This window comes from Podarcis muralis, chromosome 17 (assembly GCF_964188315.1).
Source record: "Podarcis muralis chromosome 17, rPodMur119.hap1.1, whole genome shotgun sequence".
Taxonomy (NCBI): Eukaryota; Metazoa; Chordata; class Lepidosauria; order Squamata; family Lacertidae; genus Podarcis; species Podarcis muralis.
Window position 1 is genome coordinate 839,522 of NC_135671.1, and position 20,616 is coordinate 860,137.

At 46.1% G+C, this 20,616-nt stretch overlaps 1 protein-coding gene across 3 annotated transcripts in view; it reads left to right on the forward strand.

Moving 5' to 3' along the window:
- Window positions 1-1,887: 1,887 nt before the first annotated feature.
- CTC1 (CST telomere replication complex component 1) overlaps window positions 1,888-20,616 on the forward strand; it is a 29,504-nt gene continuing 10,775 nt past the window's right edge. The window contains exons 1-15 of one of the 3 annotated variants that reach the window (XM_028713091.2): window positions 1,888-2,143; window positions 3,694-3,940; window positions 4,436-4,635; window positions 5,413-5,557; window positions 6,532-6,834; window positions 6,977-7,105; window positions 9,229-9,452; window positions 11,008-11,179; window positions 11,926-12,129; window positions 13,723-13,846; window positions 15,795-15,909; window positions 17,167-17,620; window positions 18,253-18,342; window positions 19,491-19,616; window positions 19,835-19,899. In XM_028713091.2, the coding sequence (XP_028568924.2) occupies window positions 1,941-2,143; window positions 3,694-3,940; window positions 4,436-4,635; window positions 5,413-5,557; window positions 6,532-6,834; window positions 6,977-7,105; window positions 9,229-9,452; window positions 11,008-11,179; window positions 11,926-12,129; window positions 13,723-13,846; window positions 15,795-15,909; window positions 17,167-17,620; window positions 18,253-18,342; window positions 19,491-19,616; window positions 19,835-19,899 (2,801 nt within the window). In that variant the 5' untranslated portion in view covers window positions 1,888-1,940. Of the gene's footprint in view, window positions 2,144-3,693; window positions 3,941-4,435; window positions 4,636-4,658; window positions 4,950-5,412; window positions 5,558-6,531; window positions 6,835-6,976; window positions 7,106-9,228; window positions 9,453-11,007; window positions 11,180-11,925; window positions 12,130-13,722; window positions 13,847-15,794; window positions 15,910-17,166; window positions 17,621-18,252; window positions 18,343-19,490; window positions 19,617-19,834; window positions 19,900-20,616 lie in introns of those variants that run through there. The other 2 variants (XM_077921263.1, XM_077921264.1) reach the window with 2 other exon arrangements.

A 20,616-nucleotide genomic window follows, 5' to 3' on the forward strand; every position in this document is an offset into this window, starting at 1 on the left:
GTAAGAGTATGCAGAGATGGCAAGACTGACAGGGAAAATCAGAAATCAGGAAGATCAAAACTTCAATAGGGAATGAGACAAAATACAGACTGTACTTAAAAGATCACTGTGATCACGTGAGCTCTTTGGCAGGCTTTTAGTAACTCTTGCAATGTCACAAAGGCTTTGGATACTTTGGAGGACCATAATGTGGAGGAACGATAATATGCATTTGATTTAGATATACAAAGGACCCACAGAGGGTAGGAGGGAAATCATAAGATTCGGAAGAATCTCATTTGATTTTAAAATTCAAATGTGGTAAATGTGAGATTTATTTTGTAAAACCAATAAAAATTATTTTAAAAGAAAAAGGGGGAAAGTAATTATAGTAGTAGTAACAACAACAATAAAAGCATAGACTATGATCAACATCAAAAAAATGAAGATCCTGGCCACTGGTCCCATCACCTCCTGGCAAATAGAAGGGGAAGAAATGGAGGCAGTGAGAGATTTTACTTTCTTGGGCTCCATGATCACTGCAGATGGTGACAGCAGTCACGAAATTAAAAGACGCCTGCTTCTGGGGAGAAAAGCAATGACAAACCTAGACAGCATCTTAAAAAGCAGAGACATCACCTTGCCAACAAAGGTCTGTATAGTCAAAGCCATGGTTTTCCCAGTAGTGATGTATGGAAGTGAGAGCTGGACCTGGAAAAGACCCTGATGTTGGGAAAGATGGAGGGCGCAAGGAGAAGGGGACGACAGAGATAGTGGGACAGTGTTCTCAAAGCTACAAACATGAGCCTGACAAACTGCGGGAGGCAGTGGAAGACAGGAGGGCCTGGCATGCTCTGGTCCAGGGGGTCACGAAGAGGCGGACACGACTAAAGGACTAAACAACAACAACAGAGTTGGAAGGGACCTGAGTATCATCTAGTCCAACCCCGTGAAATGCAGGAATATACAGCTGTCCCGTATGGGGATGGAACCTGCAACCAGGGCCAGATTTAGGTCTGATGAGGCTCTAAGCTACTGAAGGTAATGGGGCCCTTTGTATGTCCAGCTGTCCTTTGTCAACAACAAATTGTAGCTGTTTTTTGTGTTGAATATATTGCTATATGGTATATTTGGACAGTGTTCTCGAAGCTACCAGCATGAGGGAGGCAGTGGAAGACAGGAGTGCCTGGCATGCTCTGGTCCAGGGGGTCACGAAGAGGCGGACACAACTAAACGACTCAACAACAACACATTTTTGTCCATGCCGGGTCGCTCAACCATTGCTGCTGTGTCCTTTTTTTTTAGCAGATCAAGATGATCTGGTGATAGCAAAAACTGAAAGAGTTTTTTGGGAGGGCAATTATTTGATTATTGATGTAAACCCTCAAAATGTATTTTCTATAGTTAAGTTTTTACCTCTGTCTTCAGTGCGTTTTATTTTGTTTTATTGCTATGGCTAGTGGCTGATGCAAATAAAGATTCTTCTGAAGTATAGAGCAGCCTATCTCGACCTTAGAGCCCAAGTCGCTGTTGGACTACAACCCCCATCATCCCTGACAGCCGGCCCTTCCTGCTAGGGATGATGGGAGTTGTAGTCCAACAACGTACTGGGACCCCCCCCAAAGTACAGGAGTGCCTGGCGTGCTCTGGTCCAGGGGGTCACGAAGAGTTGGACACCACTAAACGACAACAACATGCTAGCACGGGGAAGCTTGGAAAACTAGTCTCCGCTTTCTCACGGAAGGAAACGCCTCGCTTCTTCTCTGCTTGTTTGGTGGGGGAAGTGGATCCCAATTGCGTTGCACTATTTGAATTTCTGCCTTGCTTTCCTAGGGCATCTCCCTCCTGGGGGGAACCAGGAAGTGGCGCTTCCGCCTCTGAGCTCCGGGGACGCGCGAGTCTGGCGGCGCGCTCGGCTCTCTCCTCCTCTTCCGGAGAGAACTTTTGCGCGCCTTGGAGCCATGGATGCGCCGGGCTCGGGTGCCGGAGAAGCGGGCCGGGGGCTGCCCGGAGCCTCCCTCCCGGCCCTGGAGCAGCAGTGGCTGCAGGCGCTGCGCGGAATCAGCGGGAGCGACGCGGAAGAGGCGGGCGCAACGCTGCGCTGCCTGATGCGCGCCCTGGAGCGCGGGAGCCCAAAGGACCTCTTGCAATTGCAGGGCTACAGGTGAGGGAAGGGAGCCAGAGTTGGAAGGTGGGATAGGAATTTTGAGGTCTTCGATATATGGTCTTGGTTATATATATATGATATATATATATGTAATTAATATATATACATACATATGTGTGTGTGTGTGTGTGTTAGATATATATGGTTTTCTTGGGAGAAAAGCAATGACAAACCTAGACAGCATCTTAAAAAGCAGAGACATCACCTTGCCAACAAATGTCCGCATAGTTAAAGCCATGGTTTTCCCAGTAGTGATGTATGGAAGTGAGAGCTGGACCCTAAAGAAGGCTGATCGCCCAAGAATGGATGCTTTTGAATTCTGGTGCTGGAGGAGACTCTTGAGAGTCCCATGGACTGCAAGAAGATCAAACCAATCCATTCTGAAGGAAATCAGCCCTGAGTGCTCACTGGAAGGACAGATCCTGAAGCTGAGGCTCCAAGACTTTGGCCACCTCATGAGAAGAGAAGACTCCCTGGAAAAGACCCTGATTTTGGGAAAGATGGAGGGCACAAGGAGAAGGGGACGACAGAGGACGAGATGGTGGGACAGTGTTCTCAAAGCTACCAGCATGAGTTTGACCAAACTGCGGGAGGCAGTGGAAGACAGGAGGGCCTGGCGTGCTCTGGTCCAGGGGGTCACGAAGAGGCGAACACCACTAAACGACTAAACAACAACATGGGTTCCCTATTGGTAGGAGAGAATAACAGAGGCCAACCAGAGAATATTGAGAAGCAAAGCAGCTAGTAAGCTTGATCTTTATTGCTCTGTTGCAACAGGGTTCTCCCCTCACCTGCAGGAGAGAGGAGGAACTCTATATGGGCTATATGGGCTCTTGAATACCCCATAAGGGAAAAGGGCAATTTTTGTTGACAACAAAGGGACCGCCAGGTCATGTAGCTGAATCCCCTGCGATGCAGGAATCTCAAAAAGATCACAAATATCAGGTTGTTCACTTAGGCAGGAAGAGCCAGATGCACAAATATAAGATGGTAAAAGGTGTATTTCACATATGGTTAGCTAGCTTTGTGTCCTCTTGCGAAATTTTGAAATCAGTTTTCTGAAGGGTATTTTAGTAATTATTGCAATTGTTAATACGTTTCTGTTTAATTATTATATGTTGGTATTTCAAGAGTTAATTTTATTGTGTATTATTAAATTCTAATACATTATTGAATGTTACTTTATTTGTTTATTTTAAAGTTATGTTTTTATTATGATTTTGTATTTCATCAGATTATTCTAAGGTGTGTGGACTTTGTTGTATATTTTCTTGTTGTAAACTGCCTTGTGTATAGTAATATAGAAAGGCGGTATACATATTAAAGGTGAAATGAAAATGGAATGAGCGCAATGAGGCAGCTTAAAAAGTATTGAGACCTATTCTTTTGGCTGATTCCCCCCACCCCCAAGCTGAGCCAATTATTTTTTATGTACGGTATGTATTTTTTTATGGATGAATATTGACTCTTACGTCGAGACGTCTTGCGGAATTCTATGTGGAAAATCAAAATTTTGTTTCCTAAATCAATCATTATTTCCCTTCCAGCCTTATTTCTGTCTCTGACCTCCAGTCTCAACAGCGGATGCCTTGCTGCAGTCATCTAACCTGGAGCTCTGATGAATTCAGGGAATGGGTTCGCCAAGGTGAAGGCGTCTTGGCTAACCAGAGAAGGTTGCAACGGACACACTTGATACTCGTGGGCTACTTGACGGACGAAAGACTTGGGGAGAAAGAGAAGTTGGTGGATGGTAGTTTGTATGTGCGAGACAACACTGGCGAGCTGCCCTGCACGGTATGGCTTGAGGACTGCCTTCTCTTTTGCTTTCTAACACTGTTTCTAACAAACATAGATGCGGGTGGCGCTGGGGTCTAAGCCACTGAGCCTCTTGGGCTTGCCGATTGGAAGGTCGGCGGTTCGAATCCCCGCGACGGGGTGAGCTCCCGTTGCTCCGTCCCAGCTCCTGCCAACCTAGCAGCTCGAAAGCACACCAGTGCAAGTAGATAAATAGGTACTGCTGCGGCGGGAAGGTAAATAGCGTTTCCGTGCGCTTTGGTTTTTGTCACGGTGTCCCGTTGCGCTAGAAGCAGTTTAATCATGCTGGCTGCATGACCCAGAAAGCTGTCTGTGGACAAACGCCGGCTCCCTCGGCCTGAAAGTGAAATGAGCGCCGCAACCCCAGAGTCGCCTTCGGCTGGACTTAACCATCCAGGGGTCCTTTACCTATTCAAAGTACCAATTTCATAGAAAATGTCTTCCTAATAGAGTCTCTTTCTCTCTTCGGTTCAGCTCCTGCGTTTTAAGCTTGAGTGGCTAGGGTGTCTGTTGCTGTTTCCCAGCTGGATATACATCCCCAAAACAGGCAAGAGCACAGCTGGATATTTGGAGATCATGCAGGACCCAATCCAAGTGATGCCCAGTCCAGAGAAAACTCTTGATATCCTCCCTGTTTTCTACCCGAGACAAGCTGCACAGCTGCTCAATGCCAGGTAAAGGTTCAGTCTTGCCTGCCAAATACTTCCAGCAGCCATGATTGTTCAACCGGTTGTCGTCTTCCACCAAGGGAGCAAGCTGTCTGAGAAAATGAATACAGTCGTAACTTGGATCCCAAACGCCTTGGTACTCGGACGTTTTGGCTCCCGAATGCTGCAAACCCGGAAGTGACTGTTCCGGTTTGCGAACTCTTTTTGAAAGCCGAATGTCCGACGGGAGTTTCCTGCAGCCGATCAGAAGCCGCACTTTGGTTTCCGAATGTTTTGGAAGTCGAACAGACTTCCGGAATGGATTCCATTTGGCTTCCAAGGTATGACTGTACAGAAATACGATGTTCTGCAAGCTTCTGTTAGAGTGGTGAATGACTTGGCTTAAGTAAAGACAAGTCATTCAAGCTTGTAAAGTGAATTATTTTCCTGCCTTTGGCAGAACGTAACCTAGAGAAGGATGGTCTAGCCAGATTGGTTGCTGCTGTTGCAATTTTCTGTTTATATAGGTAGATCCACCTTGATATGCCAGTGTGGTGTAGTGGTTAAGAGCGGTGGACTCGTAATCTGGTGAACCAGGTTCGATTCCCCACTCCTCCACATGCAGCTGCTGGGTGACCTTGGGCCAGTCACACTTCTTTGAAGTCTCTCAGCCCCACTCACCTCACAGAGTGTTTGTTATGAGGGAGGAAGGGAAAGGAGATTGTTAGCTGCTTTGAGACTCCTTAGGGTAGTGATAAAGCGGGATATCAAATCCAAACTCCTCCTCCTCCCTTTTTTTTTTAGGCCTCAGTATAAGGAGATCGCAAAGCTGAATGTGGCAGGCGAACTGTGTAGGCTAAGCACTCTTCTCTACATCCACCAAAATACCTTCTTTTTCATCTTCCTGAAGTGCTTTAGTTCAGCTACGTGTATCCCAGTATTTGTGCAGGTAAGCTGTCCCAGAAAATTCACTGTTACATCTGTACTGTACTGTAGCTCAGCCAAGCTGAGTCAGAGCTATATTTATTTTCTACGTTTCAAAATATTGCCTCTACACTAAGAGTTCATATTGCGATATATTCATTATGTAGAAGGTCATGATGTAAAGTTACAGTCGTACCCTGGTTTTCGAACAGCTTAGTTTTCAAACGTTTTGGCTCCTGAACGTCGCAAACCCAGAAGTGGCTGTTCCAGTTTGCGAACTAATTTTGGAAGCCGAAGGTCCAACGGGGCTTCCACAGCTTCCAATTGGCTGCAGGAGCTTCTTGCAGCCAATCAGAAGCCGCACTTTGGTTTCCGAACGTTTTGGAAGTCGAACGGACTTCTGGAATGGATTCTATTTGACTTCCAAGGTACAACTGTAATAGGTAGCACAGTCCAGGGTTCAAATCTCCCATTGTTCTAGGTGCATTTTGCGACAGTGAAATTCATTAGTGCGAGCAGTTTCCAAGTACTGGGCGCCTAAGATTTCAGATTAAAGCTGTAGAGTAGAAGGAAAGAAGGACCTTTTTCTGCCTCCCCTCTTCCAGCTACGCTTTGAAGATTGCAGAAGAGGCCTTCTTAAGAATATTAAGGGGGTTGGCAGGGGAAGGACTAGACCATGTGAAAAATGAACATAATATTTTAGCTGCAGCTCATTCATTTTCAGCTTTGTATTCTTGTTATAAAACAGCACACCTAGACATTCCGTTGTTGCGCCCATAACCTCGGTCTAAGGTGCCATTTAGCTCCTGGCTTCCATATCTCAGTTTCCAACACTGGTGCAGTCATCTTAGAGGTGATGTGTAACTTCCATGACCCATAAATACCAGTTGAGATGCATTGCAGCTAGTTTTGAGGCTGGTGGATAAGGCTCTTGTTGGAAGAATATATTTCTTGAGAGTGTGCTGAATTCTGACTCACCTTCTGGTTTTTCTGTCCTAGAGATCTTCCCAGTTGGTTTGGCATCACGTGCTACAGCTTGGGCATCGGTATGTCCTCACTGCTCTTAAAACAGCTTGCCTTAAAGCTTCTGGATTGAGGGTATTCATCACCAGCTCCTCCTCACACCTTCTACCTTACTGTATGGAACGAGTGAAGGAGCAGTCTTTGGGCAGTACTTCAGAAGGAAGTCCAACTGTGTCTGTTTCCACCAAGGCCTGTGAGCAGCTTAGCAGCTCGTTGGAGTTGGAGGAGGAAGCAAAGACGGTGGTTTCACTCCGGAAGTCCCAAATTATCTCCTATGCAGTAAGCAAACAGTATCTCCTGCACAGAGAGAACCTCACCCTGAACTTGGTTCCTCTACCTTGGGATTCAAGAAGGTGTCTTTGGATTTCTCCAGAGCAGGGCACGTTGTTAGTAATGTTTCCTTTCTCTGTTCCTTTTCCAGGGCACTATCACCCAGGTGCTAAATGCCCAAGCTGGGCTCTATGAACTGGACAACAAGTTCACTCTGTGCCTTGCTTATCAGCAGATGTTGAATTATGGCCGTGGGCTCCGACCAGGAGCAGGCGTAGAGGTGAGACTGAGGTCCTAGAGTTGGCGCTTTAAGAAGAAGTAGGGTTGGGTGACATCACCTAGAGACATCACCTTGCCAACAAAGGTCCGTCTAGTTCAAGCTCTGGTTTTCCCAGTAGTGATGTATGGAAGTGAGAGCTGGACCATAAAGAAGGCTGATCGCCGAAGAATGGATGCTTTTGAATTCTGGTGCTGGAGGAGACTCTTGAGAGTCCCATGGACTGCAAGAAGATGCAACCTCTCCATTCTTAAGGAAATCAGCCCTGAGTGCTCACTGGAAGGACAGATCCTGAAGCTGAGGCTCCAATACTTTGACCACCTCATGAGAAGAGAAGACTCCCTGGAAAAGACCCTGATGTTGGGAAAGATGGAGGGCACAAGGAGAAGGGGGCGACAGAGGACAAGATGGTTGGACGGTGTTCTCGAAGCTACAAACATGAGTCTGACCAAACTGCGGGAGGCAGTGGAAGACAGGAGTGCCTGGTGTGCTCTGGTCCAGGGGGTCATGAAGAGTCGGACACGACTAAACGACTAAACAACAAGGGTTGGGTGATATCTGGTTTTCGACATCATAAATATATCGCAGCTAAATACTACGATATGCTGATATATCTCAATGTCTGCCTCTGGCATGTATCTCAGCTGCTGCTTACTCCCAACCTTAGAGAAGGAAAAAGCAGCTGAGGCACATCACCCAACCCTACTGCGCAAGTCCCCATGCTGCTCTAGCTCACATGAGCTGGGAGGGGACCAGGGCTTTGTTGAACTCAGCTGGGGGGTGGGAAGCTCCCCCCACCCCCAGCTCAGCAAGCCCCTATGCTGCTGGGGCTCACACGAGCCAAAGGGGCAGGGAGCAAGATTTTAAGCAATCTTGCTTAAATTGTATATAGGAAGTGCAGTGTGAGCGATGGAAGTCAATGAAATTTTATGATTATTTTCATATTGAGATATTTGTAGAATAAATTTGGAAGAAATTCTTCCAACTTTTCTTCTTCCACTTTTCTCTTTATTTTTTCTTATTTTTTCTTTTCTTCTCTTTTGTTCCTTTATTTGAAGTGTATATGTGTGTATGCATTTGCAGTGCTTTGCTTATATTTTGTAACAATTACGTTAAATAAAATTCATTTATAAAAAAACCAAAAACAAAGGGGCAGGGAGCTCCCTCAAAGGCGCTGACAGGCAGGCGGAGCCCACTAAAGTGCTTTCCGGAACATTCTCAGGCTCCGCCTGCCTGCGCTGTTGCTCTCTGCAGGCAATTTGAGCCTTCTCAAATTGTCTGAAACCGGTATCATGGGCTGAAAGCCATACCAGTTTCAGACAATTTATAGATCTATCGTCCAGTTCTAATGATGGAATCTGGCCTGGCCGTTGCCCATCCCTCAAATGCAGCACAGCCAAGGGCAAGAACAGCATCTGACCTGAGTTATGAGATTCTTGTTGGGAGTGAATATTATCTTGTCTCTCTTTGCCTAAGCTGTTTCCATGGTGCTTCTTAAACCTCAAAGGAGTACAGTGGTACCTTGGGTTATGTACTTAATTCATTCCGGAGGTCCGTTCTTAACCTGAAACTGTTCTTAACTTGAAGCACCACTTTAGCTAATGGGGCCTCCTGCTGCTGCCGTGCCGCCGGAGCATAATTTCTGTTCTCATCCTGAAGCAAAGTTCTTAACCCGAGGTAATATTTCTGGATTAGCGGAGTCTGTAACCTGAAGCGTCTGTAACCTGAAGCATCTAACTTGAAGCGTATGTAAACCGAGGTACCCCTGTAATGTTTGACTGGTGGGATATCGGGTGAAATCATTTGGTCTTTTTTATGGAATCTGCAGTACAGTGGTACCTCAGGTTACATATGCTTCAGGTTACATACACTTCAGGTTACAGACTCCGCTAACCCAGAAATAGTACCTCGGGTTAAGAACTTTGCTTCAGGATGAGAACAGAAATCGTGCTCTAGCAGTGCGGCAGCAGCAGGAGGCCCCATTAGCTAAAGTGGTGCTTCAGGTTAAGAACAGTTGCAGGTTAAGAACGGACCTCCGGAACGAATTAAGTACTTAACCCGAATTACCACTGTAGCTTTCAGAACTCACTGTTTCCTTTATGCTGATCTGTCTGCTTGTCTTACAGCTCCAAGACGTCCACCTTGTGCAGAAGCCCCTGGCTGCCTCGCCTTCCGTCCTCGGAGCTTGTCTGCGCAGCGTGGTTGTGCTGAAGAGCTTTTCGCCATGCAGCACGTTCTACCAGCCTGTAGCCTTATTTGGGAATTTTTATATTCAGCTGCTTTTGCGTTTCAATTTGAGCCTGCCACTCTATATCTGGCTGGTCAGCTTGCTAGAGACCTTTGAGCAGAGGTGAGTGAAGTGTCGGTGGGTTCCCACGAGGCAAGACGCAGCGATAACAGCAAGAACCTTATTGAACTACATAACTGGGAAACAGGGGCAAAGCAACTGCTTATATACATTCCTGAAAGCCTGGGCCACTCCCACTCCCAACGTGATTGGCTGTCTAAACATCCAACTGTTTAGGGAAGTTTTTAATGTCTGATGTTTTATTGTATTTTTAATATTTTGTTGGAAGCCACCCAGAGTGGCTGGGGAAACCCAGCCAGATGGGTGGGGTATAAATAAATAAATTGTTGTTGTTGTTGTTATACCCCCAAATTAAGACCAATCACTCAAGGCCCCGTTACCTTGAGACTCTGACCTTCCCACAACAAGGCAGGGCCTTTGTAGAGCTAAGATTCCAACAGATGCCCTCATCATATTTAGAGGGGAGATATTGGGGAATTTCCCCATATGGATAACAAATGTATATATGGATGCAATCAGGTAAAGGACATTACACACTATCTGCTCATTTGCACAGGAAGTGCCAGCTGTACTCCTAGCAGATACAGGTAGGTACAGTAGCTGTGTTGGTCTGACACAGTTGAAATAAAAATAATAAAAATAAAAAATTGTCCAGTAGCACCTTATAGAACAAACTTACCGTAGTTGGTCTATAAGGTGCTACTGGACAATTTTTTATTTTTTAAATTTTTATTCCTAGCAGATAAGCATCTATACATTACAAGGAAGCCAAATTTGCGCTGGCAGCCAAGAAGCTCTGTTCCAGCTATGCGAATGCTCTCCAATCTTAATTTTTAATGTTGTAAATTTATTTTACGTTGTAAACTGCTACGGCTTACGTTGTATACATTTTAGAGGAAAGTTTTCCTTTTATTCTCTGTTGGCCTTTGGCTATATACAATAAAATTGACTGACTTGGATCACTGATTACCATATTTTTTGCTCTATAAGACTCACTTTTTCCCTCCTAAAAAGTAAGGGGAAATGTGTGTGCGTCTTAGGGAGCGAATGCAGGCTGCGCAGCTATCCCAGAAGCCAGAACAGCAAGAGGGATTGCTGCTTTCACTGTGCAGCGATCCCTCTTGCTGTTCTGGCTTCTGAGATTCAGAATATTTTTTTTTCTTGTTTTCCTCCTCCAAAAACTAGGTGCGTCTTGTGGTCTGGTGCGTCTTATAGAGCGAAAAATATGGTATATTAAATGTCTTAAAAGCTTATAACAGATTAAAACTCTGACCCAACCCCTGGTCATTTCACGTACTGTAGAAGATGGCAGTTAAGAACATAGTAATGAAGAACTTGAGAACAAAGTGGGAGGGTAACGAAGGACTTCGATCACAGAAGGTATAAAATGTCCCATTGTGTGGGAATATCTTAGACTGACCTTTTCTTGCATGTGTACATTCACATCCCATATCCTTTCCCCTTACTGTTGTCTCGGCTTGTTCTGCGCTTCCTTCCTACTATCTCCACCTGCTGTTTGCATTTCCCCCTTCCTGGGGTTTCTATTTGAGGGTTGCTTGAACCTGGCAGGCGCTAATGCATCCATAATCCCTCCTAGGTTTTGTATCCTTCCACACCAGCAGTCCTTGCACTGCCTTAGCCACCAAGCCCAGGGGGCAGCAGAGAAGTTTATTGTTCCTATTTTGAATGTTCTGGTGCCGCTCGGAAAAGAAGAAAGAAACATCCATCAAGAGATTCTGGCGGAAGAGCACCACTGCCCCCTGCAGCAGGTAACTCTACTCCTGACTGTGCAGGGACGCGGGTGGCCCTGTGATCTAAACCACTGGGCCTCTCGGGCTTGCCAGTCGGAAGGTCGGTGGTTCGAATCCCCACAATGGAATGAGCATCACACCCCATAATCAAATTCTTCTGGACTTAACTGTCCATGGGTCCTTTACCTTTACCTTTAGCTCCATGAATGGAGGACTTGCTAGTAATGTTGAGAGGATGCCAACAATTTAGCAAACTGGACGTTTCCCATGTTTCTCAGCTATTCAATGGTCGCTGTTTTTCACCAAACCTATCAGAACCTTGGGTACATCTAGGGTGGTGCTGTGGTCTAAACCGATCGGAAGGCCGGCGGTTCGAATCCCCGCAATGGGAGGAGCTCCCGTTGCTCTGTCCCAGCTCCTGCCAACCTAGCAGTTCAAAAGCACGCCAGTGCAAGTAGATAAATAGGTACCACTGCGGCAGGAAGGTAAACAGCGTTTCTGTGTGCTCTGGTTTCCGTCACTGTGTCCCATTGCACCAGAAGTGGTTTAGTCATGCTGATCACATGACCTGGAAAGCCGTCTGTGGACAAACGCCGGCTCCCTTGGCCTGAAAGCGAGATGAGCGCCACAACCCCATAATCACCTTTGACTGGACTTAACCATCCAGGGGTCCTTTACCTTTTCTTACTCCTGATTGTAGCCCCGAGTGCTTCCATCTCTTCCTGGAGATAGAGGTTAATTTGACCCTCTCAATCCTTTCCTAGTTTGAGATTTTTGAGCCGCCATGTCAGATTCCGCCTTTCTCTCTGCTGTCTGCCATGGCTGAGAAGAAGGGCTGGGAAAGCCTCAGTCCACTGCAACAACTGAACTCAGTCCCCGAGCTCTGCAACGTAATCGCCGAGGAGCTGAATCGCAGATTGGCCTGGTCCTACTCCAGTTTATCTGCTGAGAGCTTTCAGCCTCGGATGGTGAGTGCTAAATTCAACTTCCTAAAAGCAGCAACGTTCCTGCACTTGCTGGGGGTTGAACTAGATGGCCCTCTTGTCAGGAAAAAGCAGCAATGCAAAAGCAAGCTGCAGGTGTCTGGAATGCAAAACACAATGTTGATGTCTGGGACTGTACTATTGGAAAAAGGGGGCAGTCTATTCAATGTACTGAGCACCGGATGTTAGCTCAGAGTGTCATCTGACCTGTACTGGAAGTACATGGGTGGAGTCTGTGTGGTCTTCTGCTTGAGACTGGAGGGTACAGACATATTTCTCTGTACTGCTAGAGTGACAGAAATAAAAGGATGTAAATAGATTTCTGTCTGTCTCTTTTCTCCTCCCTGAAGAAGCAGGGAGGAGGGAGGAGTGTGTGTGTCCCTCTCACGTTGAGTGGGATCGCCGATTTGTGACCTTGCCTGTATCCTGCCGGGGTAGCAGACGGGAAGGTCATCAAGGATCTCGAGCCGAATGCCTGGTGTGAGGCCAGTTACCTCTGACTGCGGCTGAGAATCCTGACACCTCTGTCTGGGACCGTGCTGAGGAAAGCTGCATTGAGGAGGAATGGTGGAAGCCATCCCCTCCCTCTGCTCCTGAATCTTCCCAGGAGCAGGAGCACAATATAGATTTGGAATAGTGGTTTGCAGAGGGGCATAGTTCAGAAGGCAGAAGCTGGGAAATATGGATGGGGTACAGCTAGGAGAAGAAACACTGGAAGCAGCGTCTCCACCTGCATCGTTCTACCCAAACACTGAGGTCCAGCACCGAGGGCCTTCTGGTGGTTCCCTCATTGTGAGAAGTGAAGTTACAGGGAACCAGGTAGAGGGTCTTCTCGGTGGTGGCGCCCGCCCTGTGGAACGCCCTCCCACCAGATGTCAAAGAGAACAACAACTACCACACTTTTAGAAGACATCTGAAGGCAGCCCTGTTTAGGGAAGCTTTTAATGTTTGATGTATTACGGTATTTTAATATTTTGTTGGAAGCCGCCCAGAGTGGCTGGGGAATAAATAATAAATTTATTATTATTATTATTATTATTATTATTATTATTATTATTATTATTAAAAGAGAGGGTTAACAGATTCACAGTCGTTGGACAGCATTCCTCCAGCGCCCTCCCCAAGGTTGAGAAGAGCTCAGAAACTCTCAGAACAGAAAGCGCAGAGGGTACAAACTCAGATTACAAGATGTAGGAGTGACGTAGATTAATAGAGACGAAAAGGGTGTAAACCTTAATTTGGAGCACCGCCATTCTGGGTAGATGCTTTCTTTTGTCCTTCGCTGTGTTTATTAAAGAGACTAACTGGTAATAATTCCCTTTCATTTGATCTGCTCACTAAGAGCCACGGGGGAGGAATCCAATTCCCCGAAGCCTGACACCCTCAGGGGTCCCTTCCAACTCTACAATTCTGCGATCCTGTGATTTTAAGTGCTTTGCACACTCCCATCGTGTTATACAAATGCTGATTATTTCATTACAAAGAGATCCCTGGAAAATGTTTGGGAATAGCATCATTTAATCATTATGACTCGTCCGTGTTCTTCACCTTTCTCTTCTCTCTTTTTTGGGTGGGTAGGTGTTGCTTGGGTGGCTGGACTCTTCCAGCAGTGGCTCCCTCAAGTTACAAGACAGAAGCAAAGCCCTCCCTTGTATAATATTCCACAGAGATGGCCGGCCATTTGCTGAGACGTCTTTAGTAGGTGTGTCCATCCTATATCGATTCTGTGGTTTGAGTGCTCTTAAAAACCAATAATATGATGCTGGCTCTTAGGACTTAGAAAATTATTTCACAGCTTTGATTTTAAGAGGATAGCTTTCTTCAAAAGAAACCATTGTATTGGAGCTTTAAAAAAACCAAACCCTGGAAGATAGATTAGCACATAGTAAGAACATAGTATAGTATTCTAACTTCCAAAATACAATACTAAGACAGCTTTTACATTTGAGCAAAGTTGCCAAAATAGATTGTTACACATCACGATAAAAAGGTCTGACACCTGACAATGAAAGCAAATAGCCTGTTCTTAGCCATGCAGTCTTCACCAACCAAGTCAAGAAAATGCACTTTTTAAAAACCAACTTTGTATTAATTAAGAAGCATGGAAACAAATATTTGCAATTCCTCGGACTTCAGAAAGGGGTGAAATAATGTTGCCTTTAATTTTAAAAGGGCTCTTGATTATCTGTGGTTTAATCTTGCTTTGGGTTCTAGCTCTGGAGAAGGCCTGTGCAACATTAAAGGTAAAGGTAAAGGTACCCCTGCCCATACGGGCCAGTCTTGACAGACTCTAGGGTTGTGCGCTCATCTCACTCTATAGGCCGGGGGCCAGCGCTGTCCGCAGACACTTCCGGGTCACGTGGCCAGCGTGACAAGCTGCATCTGGCGAGCCAGCGCAGCACACGGAAACGCCGTTTACCTTCCCGCTAGTAAGCGGTCCCTATTTATCTACTTGCACTTTGACGTGCTTTCGAACTGCTAGGTTGGTAGGCGCTGGGACCGAGCAACGGGAGCTCACCCCGCCGCGGGGATTCGAACCGCCGACCTTTCAATCGGCAAGTCCTAGGCGCTGAGGCTTTAACCCACAGCGCCACCCGCGTCCCTAATGTGCAACATTAGGGACAAGCATCTTGTAACTTGTAACTTGCCTTTATTGGCATACGTTAAAACAGTAAAATCATAAAATCATACAAAGTCATCCAAATAGATTGATAATACAAACACATACAGTATATAAAAGACTAAATAACCACCATTGAATAAATCAGGCAACTTTAGATTTAGCTTTAAAGATCTCGGCTAAATACCCTGAAACAATCTTGGTAGTTTTGGGAGTATCATCCCTCAACAAATATTGGATTGCAAGTTGATATTTTCAGCTGTAAGGGAGTCGCCAGGAGAACTCTGCAAAGTATAACCGGCTGCTGCTGTGGTTTGCGGGGCAGCGGGAAAAGGGGCTTTCCAATCTTGCTAAATTTCTGATGCTGCTGAGAGCTCTAGCTTGGAGAAAGATCTTATTTTATCTTGCCCTCCAGCCTGCCTGCCCCTTCCCATACAGTGGTACCTCGGATTACAGAACCTTCAGGTTACAGACGCTTCAGATTACAGACTCCGCTAATCCAGAAATATTACCTCGGGTTAAGAACTTTGCTTCAGGATGAGAACAGAAATTGTGCTCCGGGGGCGTGGCAGCAGTAGGAGGCCCCATTAACTAAAGTGGTGCTTTAACAGTTTCAGGTTAAGAACAGACCTCTGGAACGAATTAAGTACTTAACCCGAGGTACCACTGTAATTGGAGTCCCCCTCATCCCTATTTTACCTTCATAAACAGATTGCTAACTTTGTCTCAAGTGACTACAGATGGAAATCCACTGGTGTCCGGACTACTTTGCGCTCAAAGGAGGATTCTCAAAGCTAAGCCAGATTTCTCAGTCTCTCCCCCTGGAATGTACTGGGTCAGATAAGGATGAGTTTGGGGGTTGAGAAAGAAGAGATTTAGCACAGAGAGTAGAATGGCTTGCTTTAGATTTGAGGACCATGCCTTCTGCAAGCACCTACATCTGCTTCATCGTTAAGACTTTTTATTTAGCCAGCTTTGCTTAACTGTTGATGTGGTGTCTATTTCTATTATTGTTGTTTGTTTATTGCAGGGTGCTTCCTGCAGGTAGAAATATTTCAGTTTGTAATCGAGCAATTCCTGCGAAGTGATTTCCCTTCCTGGCAGCAGCTGGGGTCACCCGAGCACATAAAGGAGAAGAAAACAAGGCAAGTCTCCACAAGCTGGTCTCCGACTGTAATAATAAATTATTATTATTATTAAGGCAAGTCTCCCCCTTTCTCTGAGCCCCCAAAAGAACCATGGCAGGGCCTCAGAGTGGTACAGAGCACACAGGCGGAAGGTCCTAATATAGAAGGTTCTCCTCAAGAGGTGGAGGAGGAGGTAGGAAGCTGCCCTCCAGCTTCGATTTGGGGCCGGCGGGGGCAGCAGCAAGGCAGGAAGCAATATTCAAGGCCCGTCATCTTCAAGCTTTTCAGGCTTGAGATTCATTTTAGCCCAAATATTCTACAAAACCGATGTTGCCGTGTGAAATGCTGCTGTGTAGGAGACCCACCTCTCTGTTCCCTTTCCCTTTCCCTCCAAAGTCTTTTCTGCTGTAACTCAGCAAACCTTCTGCTTCCCCCAAGCCTGTGGATAGCCCTTTTCTCATGCACGGATAGTGTCAGGATGGTGCAGTCTTGGAGTTTGCTGCTCTTCTGCCCATGGGGCATTTGAAGCAGCTTCACAGCATAAGAAATGCAAACAAAGAAAAAATTACCTACTGGGACGTGGGCATACACTTGAATAACATACGTAAAGTAAAATTCAGCAATAATATGAAAACTGGCAGCAGCAGTCAACAAAAAAGTCCTGTCCAACAGAGAGATGTTTTTAGCATACACACCCCGAAAGGCTTGCCTTTGCAGTCCTTTCCCACAGCTATGTTCACAGTGGTACCTTGGTTCTCAAACGCCTTGGTACTCAAACAACTTGGAACCCAAACACTCGAAACCCAGAAGTAAGTGCTCTGGTTTGCAATCTTTTTTTGGAAGCCAAACGTGCTCCGTTTTGAGTGTTACACTTCCGATTTGAGTGCCATACTTCCATTTTGGGTGTTACGCTGAGTTCTGTCTGTTTTGGCTATTTATTTTGCGTTTTTGTTATTGCGACTGCGTGGAACTCAGTTCAGCTACTGATTGACTGATTGTGTGACTGCAGTACATTGTTTATTGCTTTCATTTTATGGATCCATGGTCTCGTTAGATAGTGAAATTCATGTTAAATTGCTGTTTTAGGGGTTGTTTTTTAAAGTCTGGAACAGAGTAATCGATTTTGCATTACTTTCTATTGGAAAGGGCACCTTGGTTTTGGAACGCTTTGGTTTTGGGAACGGATTAAGTTTGAGAACCAAGGTCCCACTGTATTTATCTTTGTAAATAATGGGCTTGAGCTGTACTCACCCCTCTTCTCTGCTCTCCTCCAAGGCCTTGCGTACAGTTTTGTTTTGAGGATGTGGAGATCCTTTATACTCCCGAAAAGAGAGCCTCCGAGGGTCGCCGAGCGAATGAAAGGACCTCTTCTCAAGCGGAAGGCGATGGCTCCTCGGCCGCTGAGCCAAGATCGCAAGAGGGGAGAATACCCAGCGCAGGAAGGGCAGAGTCGGGCGCCAGCACAGCAGAGCCTTCCCAGGGCAGTGCTGCGGAAGCCGGCTGCGTGTCCCGCCTGTTCCTCGTGACACAGAAAGAGGGACTCGTCTGGCGCAACTATCTGCCGACTTCCGGAGACGGGGGCAAAGGCGGCCGCGCAGCACAACTCTGCTTTCAAGCCACAGTGGTATGGATGGGCAGCCCTGAACTGTGCAAGAATCTTGGAGAAACCGGGTGCCGGCAAGAGTTTACCACTTCCGCTCTGCAAGAGACCAGTGAAACCCAGCAGAAAGTAAGACAGGCGAGGGAGCAAGGGATGTTTTCAGAATCCTCTCCGGGGTTGGAGTGGAGGGAGCTGGGTTGACTTTTGAGATAAGTGCTGCTTCCTGCATTGTTCCTCTACTGATGCATAGCTGTCAACTTACAGATTTGAAAATAAGGGACCAGCAGCCTCGAAAATAAGGGATCAGCAGCCAAAATAAGGGATCAACAATTACTTTGATAAAATACATATTTTGTTGCATGCAAATGGCTTTAGATACCTATTAGGTCCATAAATTACCATATAACATATATTCAACACAAAAAAACAGCAACAATTTGTTGTTGACAAAGGACAGCTGGACATAGAAAGGGCCCCATTACCTTCAGTAGCTAATTTAAGGGACACCATCAATAAGGGACAGCAGCGGGACATGGCGCTGGGATAAGGGACTGTCCCGCCAAACAGCTATGTACTGATATATATTGCATTTCCAGCGTTCCAGCTGGTTTTAATTCTCACGTTCTCTCAAATGATCACCTGTTCTGCATGGAAGCCAATTCTGTTGCTTCTTAATGTGTTTTGCCTTTACATTTAAAATCGGCTTTCTTCTCTTCCTGGACTCTCTTTTTTCCCTTTATTAAAAAATCCTCTCACTTCAGCTGTTGCTCCTGTTCCTGAGGAAATCGCTCCGGTGGTTCCCCTTCCTGCACCCGGATCACCTGTACCAGCTCACCATCCCCCAGTGCACGGTAAGGATGGAAAACGGCTCCGGCTCCAACCCATTCCTGGAAACCTCGCAAGAGACCTGCCAGTCATTTCTGGGGTTCTTTGATTTCCTGTGATCAAAATGCTCGTTCTTGGCTGGAGGCTTGTTTATGCTGTGACCATCTGGCGTCTCTTCCTTGTTTGCTCTGCTAAATTGTCAGACTGTAGTTCATAGATTTGCTCTTGTTTGTGACCCTTTTCTTTCTGAGTCAATATTTACCTGTGCCTGAACAGAAACATTTTCACTTGATTTGCTACTTTCCCCAAAGGGTCTATTACCTTTTATTGTCCATTCTTCACATCCTTCTAGGCTTGGGGATGGATGTGGGTCTCCTCTCCCCTCTACCCAGAGGATATAACTGATTGGGTGGTACATAAATACCAAGTTTATGTTCCCGCATTGCAGGGGGTTGGATTATAGGACCTTTAGGGGTCCTTCCAACTACCAGTACAGTGGTACCTCTAGTTACGTGCTTAATTTGTTCCAGAGGTCCGTTCTTAACCTGAAACTGTTCTTAACCTGAAGCACCACTTTAGCTAATGGGGCCTCCTGCTGCCGCGGCACCACCGGAGCACAATTTCTGTTCTCATCCTGAAGCAAAGTTCTTAACCCGAGGTAATATTTCTGGGTTAGCAGAGTCTGCAACCTGAAGTGTATGTAACCTGAAGCGTATGTAACCCGAGGTACCACTGTACAGTCGTACCTCGGGTGACAGCTGCTTCAAGGTTGCGTTTTTTCAGATTACGGACTGCGGAAACCCGAAGTACCAGAACAGATTACTTCCGGGTTTCGGCGGTCGTGCATGTGCAGAAGCGCTAAATTGCACTTTGCGCATGTGCAGAAGCGCCGAATCACAACCCGTGCATGCACAGACGCAGGTTGCGAACGCTGTGGGTTGCGAATGTGCATCCCGCACGGATCACGTTCGCAACCCGAGCGTCCACTGTATTCTGTTGCACAATATTTTTCTATTCTGTACCGCATCCAGTGCTTTTTTAGGTAAAAGTGCCATGGCTGTCGGCATAAAATGGCTGTCATGTGCCTCAAGAAAAAGAGGTGACAGTACTCTTTAGTGAGTACTGCCACAGCAAGAAAGCACTGACTGTATCTTTGGTGCTATTGCTTTTGCAGGACTTGGGTGTCTTTGATCAACTGTGCTGCTCACCAGCACAAGGAAACCTGAATCCGCTGAGACGGTCCTTGTTTCTCCCTGTTCCAGATGGAGCCTTCCTGCACCACGTGGGCTGTATTTCTCAGGTAAGCCTGTGTGTGTTGCCTCGCTGTGAGAAGTGAAGTAACAGGGAATCAAGAGGAAGGCCTGCATGGTAATCGCCTTGTGGAACACCCTCCTACCAGATGTCAAGGAGATAAAGAACTACGCAACTTCTAGAAGACATCTGAAGGCAGCCGTGTGTCAGGAAGTTTTAAGTGTTTGACATTGCATTGTGTTTTTATAAAGGAATGTTGTTTTCCAGTTGGTTTCGACAGTGCCGCAGATGGATCGAAAGCTGTTTTCCATTGCGGAGATTCTCAGCTCTAGGTAATCTAGCCTTCCCTCTGTTCCTATTTACTAAGAAGCTGATAAAAGAATCTGTGGGGGAAACATTAAAAAAAAAGATTCACAGGGAACAACACGGCCCAGTCAACTAGTTCCTGCAATGGGGAATTTTTGTATTGGCTTCTGACTAAAAATAAATAAATAATGATATTCTGGCTTTTAATGCCAACATCTTTGGCTGCGGATATGAGAGAAGCTAGTTTTTGAGTCCCAGTGCCTTGCATTGAGATGAGAGAGAGAGCTAGCTGAGGACATGAGGTGCACACAGACCTCGTCTTAATCTGAAGAGTAATTTGCATGCGCATGGGCCGGAGGATCAGGGAAATGGCGCTCTCTTGAGCCCCACCAGCCCCCTCCATACACGAGTGCTGCCTCCGTAATGTATGCATTAATGTATGGATGCTTTTAAACAAGACCAAAAGGGATCATGTTAAGATTAAGCACCAGAGATGCCAGTTAAGACACACGTTGCTCAATATTCATACGGCCGTGTCATGTTGTGATAGGAATTTTGAGGTCTTAATATGGTAATGTTCATAAGTGTTACCAACCAACCATGTACATAAATCAGCACAGGAAGACCGACCTGCAACCATTTTGATTCCTAAACTGAGCAAATGTTTTCTCTGCATGGTCAAAGTGGGAAACCTCCCCATTGTCTTTTCCTTCACAAATCCTGTCATAAGGGTATGTCTGTGT